Source organism: Musa acuminata, chromosome BXJ2-6, assembly GCF_036884655.1.
Source record: "Musa acuminata AAA Group cultivar baxijiao chromosome BXJ2-6, Cavendish_Baxijiao_AAA, whole genome shotgun sequence".
Lineage (NCBI taxonomy): Eukaryota > Viridiplantae > Streptophyta > Magnoliopsida > Zingiberales > Musaceae > Musa > Musa acuminata.
In genome coordinates, this window is record NC_088343.1 from 3,252,501 (window position 1) to 3,259,268 (window position 6,768).

Genomic DNA, 6,768 nt, shown 5'->3' on the forward strand with positions numbered 1-6,768 from the left:
GCCTGACGGGTTGAGTTTTGGATGAGAGATCGAGAGAGGTGTAGGAGGGAAGGAAAAGGAGGAGGATAAGATGAGGCGAACTGCATATTGCTAAAATGCCAATCTTTCCCTATTTGAAGTATGGAAAATGCATGGCAACTTTAGATTCTCACTGACAAGCTGTGATTTGTTCAGGTAGCCATCAGCAGTCTTGACGGGAAAAAGTTTGGTCTCTTCTTGTCGGACAACTGTTACGAAAGAATCGTCACTGATGATCTGATCAAAGTATACAATCAGCTGTCCTCGGAGGGCCGCGATTTCGAGATTGTCTTCGTGTCATGTGATTCATGCGAGGAGACCTTCAATAGGTACTTCTCAGATATGCCATGGTTGGCAGTCCCATTTGCGGACTCCGACACACGCGAAAGGCTACATGATCATTTCGGCAGTTTCGAGGAGTATTATCCCGCTCAGCTTGTCATCTATGATGCCGCTATTGGCATGGTCGTTAACGAAGAAGGTCTCCGAGCTGTGGCAAAATATGGTGTAAACGGGTATCCATTTACTGTTAAGAGGTTCTACGAGTTGGAGGCGGCTGCTAAGAAGGAACGGAGTCTTCGAAGTCTGTTGGTTTCGCAGTCCCGGGACTACTTGATCTCCAATGATGGATCCAAGGTAATCGATGATCTCCTTGTAGGAAGAGAATTAAACTACATTCTTGATCCGCCAGCTTACTACCACCATCTAATCTACGCTAAATTGAAGCAGGTTGCCGTGTCGGATCTCGAAGGAAAGATTGTGGCTTTTTACTTCTGGATTAATATTCCTGATAAATACGGCGGTCCCGATAAGTTGACTCTGGTGCTGGCTGAAATCTATAGGAAGCTTAAGGAAGCCGGGGAGAGCTTCGAAGTTGTGCTGGTGCCATTAGAGGATAATAAATCATCCTATGAACAAGGCCTGGCAAGCATGCCATGGCTCGCGATTCCTTTCGAAGACGAGGGCTGTGAGAAGCTTGTCCGCTACTTTGAGCTCTGGCCCTTCCAATTACCAACCGTGCTTGTGATCGGTGCCGATGGGAAGATTATGCTTAAAAATTACGATAGGCTCATCTCCAAGTATGGAGTTTTAGCATGGGAAGCATTCCCGTTCTCTAAGGAGCAACTGGATTTATTGCCAGAGAAGGCAAAGGCCGCACAAACACTGGAATCTCTTCTTGTTGCTGGGGACCTCGATTATGTCATTGGGAAAGAAGGCTTGAAGGTAATGAATCGAGCATATAGTGAATCCACAGCTTGGTATTGTCAATGGCTAAGCCCTCATCATTGTGTTTGACAGGTTCCAGTGAAGGAGCTTGTTGGCAAGACCATCCTCTTCTTCTTTGCAATGAGTGATTCGTTTCAATGCCAGAAATTTCTTCCCATGCTGATCGAGGCATATCACAAGATCAAGCGCATGGACAGTGCTTTCGAGGTGATCTTCGTCCCTATGGGCTATATGGATTCGGGTGCTTTCGAGTTCTTCTTACGCATGCCTTGGTTGGCGGTGCCGGTGGATGATGAGAGAATAGGATCGTTGAAGAACAGTTTAGAAGCTCATTACGTCAACACCCTGGTTGTCATTGGTCCTACAGGTCAAACGATCACAGAGAACGCCGCAACTTCGTTGAAGATGTATGGAGCCGATGCCTACCCGTTCAGTGAAGAGAGGATCAAGGAGGTAGAGATGGCACAGACACTGGAATCTCTTCTTGTTGCTGGGGACCTCGATTATGTTATTGGGAAAGAAGGGTTGAAGGTAATGAATCGATCATATAGTGAATCCACAGATGGGCATTGTCGATGGCTAATCTCTCATCATTGTGCTTCACAGGTTCCGGTGAAGGAGCTCGTTGGCAAGACCATCCTCCTCTTCTTCTCGATTCGTAGGTCCGGTACATGTCGCGGATTTGTTCCCCATCTGATCGAGGAGTATCACAAGATCAAGCGCATGGATAGTGCTTTCGAGGTGGTCAACATCTCGATGGACAAAGATCAGGATTCCTTTGATCAGTTTTTCTCTGGCATGCCATGGTTGTCGCTGCCGTTCGGTGATGAGAGGAAGAAATCTTTGGAACGCACTTTCGGAGTCAATATCCCCTACCCCTCCCTGGTTGCCATTGGTCCTACAGGTCGAACTATCACAAGGAACGCCATGTATTCGTTGGCGACCCATGGAGCCGATGCCTACCCGTTCAGCGAAGAGAGGATCAAGGAGTTGGACCAGAAGATAGACGAGATGGCAAAGGGATGGCCTGAGAAGAGGAAGCATGAGCAACACAAGCATGGGAAGTTGGAGTGGAGCTGCCTGCACGGCCTGTATAGGTGTGGTGACTGCCACAAGATTGGAAGTGGATGGTGCTACTTGTGCTCCATGTGCAGTTTCGGTCTCCACCCCAAATGTGCACTGAAGGAGGAGAAGAAGGAAGAGGAAGAACATGATGAAGGATCTGAGTGTGATGGAGAGGTTTACAACGATTTCGAAGATTCTGAAAATTCCGAAGATTCCGAAGATTCCGAAGATTCCGAAGATTATGAAGATTCTGAATAAGAATATGTAATGCAATGGTGTTTATGTTTTGATGGGAAGAGCTTTCGATCGATGCAATGAAAGTAGCGGCATTATGACAGTCGTATCAGTAAAAATCTGACGAAAATCTTTTCTTATTTGCTCCATATGATCAATCAAGCTTCATAATAACAACACCAATTCAACAAACATATTTGAGCCACAAAGACCAAAGAATAAGAATGTATAATTCATGGCAACAAAGACGAGAAAAAATCAACAGTGCTACCGTAAGTATGTATCTGTAATGATTGCTCTTCTCTTCCACCAGTATGCAGAGTATAAGAAAAAGTGTATGGTGTATCCTCTCGTCTCTTCCCGATTGGATATAGCTACAATGTGTAAATATATTCAGACGTGATGCGATGCACTCAGAAGGTGTTAATGCAATGCACTCAAAACTGCAATGCATCGGACCGGTCCTGTAGTCATGTTTGTTTCTTTTAATGTACTCCAAAATGCAATGCACTCAGAAGACAAAAGAACGGATGATCTACCAAAGTAAATGCACAAGATAATTAATTTACTTGGTCTAACCAGACGCATTCAAAGGAGCATAGATTTGTTCTTCCAAAAGGAATCCCTTCCTATGTCATCTTCATTGTTTCACAAAAGCGAGATATTTTATGATTGACAGGAATACAAGAAATTTACATTAAAAAAAAAAATCAACTACAATTTTCATGTACATTTTACAGAATAATTGGCAAATAGATATGTGATATAGGCAGAACCTAAAAGCTTCACAATTTCATATGAAAAGCTATATTTTGCAAGGGATTTATTAAATAATAATTAAAGGAATAAGCTGTAAAAATCCAACCACCCCTGCAGTTCATACAGAGAAACACGATGATCAGAATATGAAATCAAGTCATAACAAGTTATTACAATCATTTGCCATAATTTATATTATGAACAGATCATGCTTGATATCAATTGTGGTCTCATCAGGATGCTTGATATCACTCGGAGTATGGAACTTAAGATATATTGCAAGCTTAAGAGTATCGACTGAATGAATCACACAGCATCATATGTTAGTTATTATCCATGATTTTGGAGGGCAGGAAGTAATGTAGGATGGACTTCCTTCCACATCAACATCATGCTAGGTAATCCATGAATCACAATGTCAACAGATAAAAAACCACTATCCACTATGAACATCAAACACATGAAAACCCTTTTCTGAAGAACACTTTAGACTTGTTTATGAAAAAAAAAAAAACATTGAACTGTATGTTCTTCTATACCAAGGAACATTAATAACACATACATTGGTTTAACCAGAAGTATTCAAATTGGCTCAACCATGATTTCTTCTATTTGATATATCAGAAAACTGGGAAGCCAGGAAATACAATCTCAGGGGAAGTACATTTTCTTTTAATAGAAACTTTACAGTTGATAAATTGCTTTCCTAATTTGTTGACGCAGATATGAACCTGATACAGTTACTGCTTCCCCGATTTTGTGTTGCACTGGATTGCTGGTTTATACCCTATTTTCTTTCTGAGGATATCGAAGATCTGATTCTTTTTATACTTGCGGTTATTAGGAAAAATACCTTCCGCCTCTAGATAAGAGAGAATATCAACTGTTTCCTTGATTTTGAGGGTTGCTGTGAAGTAAGAAACTTGATCGAACCTGGACATAGAACACGTGCCATGCTTATCCCATTCATGACGCCAAAATGAGTGGCCATCGCTACTGGGACAACGAAAACTATGCCAGTGTTGAATCATCTTGCCAATCAAAGGGTTCATCTGCAATCAAAGACAAAGAAAAAAAAAAAACGATGAACGACTCACACTCTCATTTTGCAAGGTAACTTTACGATAGAGTAGTCTGTGTCAGAGCTAAACATACCTTATGTCGGTTGTATTTAGAAGCTGATGGCATATTCTTGTCATAAGATGGAAACATTCCATTGTGAAAAGCAGGCCAAAGGCCATGGATGGTAAAAAAAATTTCCGGATACCCCGTACTCATAGGACAGCAACGGTTAACGTTGCAAAATGATCCAGGCCACTAGATGTTTCAAATCAAACGATCAATATAGAGAAGAACAACAAGATAAAGAAAAAATTAGACTTACCTGAAGAACTAAGTGAAAATAATCATAATTGGACGCAGCAGTGGTGGAGAAAACCAGCAAGAAAGCAATGGTGGAGAAAACCAACAAGAAAGGGAGGACGAGAGGTGTCATGCTTCGACGAGTTAGGCTTTTTGGCACGTCGGAAGGCTTCTCCTTTTCTGTATATGATCATCACAAGATTGCATAAACATTACCGGTTAGCATGCTTGAGGTGGGTTTAATTAATTATCTACAAAATAGATACATAATTGAAAGAGAAAGAAGAAACAAAAAAACTTAGGTTAGGTTTAATTATCTATAATTATCTATAGGTCATTTGCATGTTTCTTTCTATGCATAGAGATATTCTTTTGCAGAGAGAAAATAGTCCTCTCTCCTAGAAATAGAGAAAGACAGTTGGCTTTGAATCATCAAAGATTGAACTCCCGCAGGAGCTGCTCCATGAGTAGAGAAGCTTTGATCGTTTGGACCGTGCCACTTGACTATTGCTGTCCTCTACATCTGCAATAGAGCCTCACAAAGAAGAATTATGAGAGCTTTCTTCGATGCATAGCCAATCTTTTTCCCATTGTTCTGGCTCTTGAGCTACAGTAAGGTCGATTCCAAACTAGAATTTGATGGTTTGATCAGACCTTTGATACAAAGCTTGATCTTTGATCAATCCTCATGAAGAAGCCAGGCTTGACTACAATATAAACCCCTAATGCAAGGAAATTAATTGTGCCCTATGCTGCCTCTCTAGTTAGAATAGCTGTTCTGATTAGGTAAAAGATTGCTAGAAAAAATTGATGAGAAAGACCCTCAAATGTTAAGAAATAAGTGTAAATTCTAAAGATCTACAAGGACACTGGATATGTATTCCATAGGTCTATTTTATATGAAAGGTACAATTAATAGCCCCGCATAGGTTTTGTGTTTCAATTAATTGGGTTTTGTTGCTAGATTAAATTTCATAAGGTGTGTTGTTGATGCATATATATATATATATATATATATATATATAATGATATATGGTTATAAAAGTTCATTAGTGTGCTATAATTTTTATATATGCATATAAATATTTTAAATTATTCTGACGTATAAATTTATATGTTGATTTTGTATATACTATGTTATTGGGTTATGCTTGCTAAAGAAATTAAAGATAAGGTATTTACTGTTAAATGTATTATGCTCACCTAAATAAAGCTATAAAAACTTATACTTACCGAGTGATTATCTACTATATATTATATTTTGTACGTGAGGATACTAGTAGTCCATCCAAGTGATTTGGTATGGAAATAAGCATGTGTGAGCCCATGCCAACATAAATATGAACGATGACTTATGAATATTTTTATATGTATAAAATTTGGACTTTGTATTTTTCTTTTAGTTAGATATTATAATTATGTATAAATATTCAAATTACTATATACAAGGAAAAGTTTATTATTTTATTTAGTAAATTAGCATATTTTATTTTAAAGATTGTTTACTTTTAGTCATTCATATAGGGCTTGTGTAGAACTAGATGTAGATTGTTAATAATTTATATTAATATAGTCATTCATATAGATTGTTTACTTTTAGTCATTCATATAGGGCTTCACACAATTAATGTAGTCATCCAGATTATTTCCATTCATTTATAATTTAAAATTACCTTAATTAGATCTTCCTTATTTGTATTGATCCATTTGTTTGTTTGTGCAATATGATTAAGGAAATAATTAAAAAATTTATGACTAAGAAAATATCTAAATTCTATTTTCTTATTGGTTTGGGCAAGTTAAGAATTAAATTAATTAATTAATTTATTTATTTATATAAAAAAGTGATTTTTAAAAATTTCCTTAGGGGAAATCTTCTCCTCCTAATGGCTTTGCTCCTCTTCCTTCCCGAGGAGGTCAGGCTCCTATTTTATTTATCACTAGTGGAGAGGAGTCTAGCAGTGGGAAGATCGAGGGAACTCCATTTCGAATAAGGTATATCTTCTATCTTTTATCAATTTATTATATATATATAAATATTAGTCAAATGATATTAAGGTTTATAAATTTTGAATTATATATAAAAAAAAATTTAAAAATTAA

At 38.2% G+C, this 6,768-nt stretch overlaps 1 protein-coding gene across 1 annotated transcript in view; it reads left to right on the forward strand.

Moving 5' to 3' along the window:
- LOC103988195 (probable nucleoredoxin 1-1) overlaps positions 1–2,644 on the forward strand; it is a 3,064-nt gene extending 420 nt beyond the window's left edge. The window contains exons 2-4 of the mRNA XM_065110587.1: positions 175–654; positions 748–1,242; positions 1,852–2,644. Of these exons, the coding sequence (XP_064966659.1) occupies positions 175–654; positions 748–1,242; positions 1,852–2,568 (1,692 nt within the window). The 3' untranslated portion in view covers positions 2,569–2,644. The remainder of the gene's footprint in view (positions 1–174; positions 655–747; positions 1,243–1,851) is intronic.
- Positions 2,645–6,768: the final 4,124 nt, after the last annotated feature.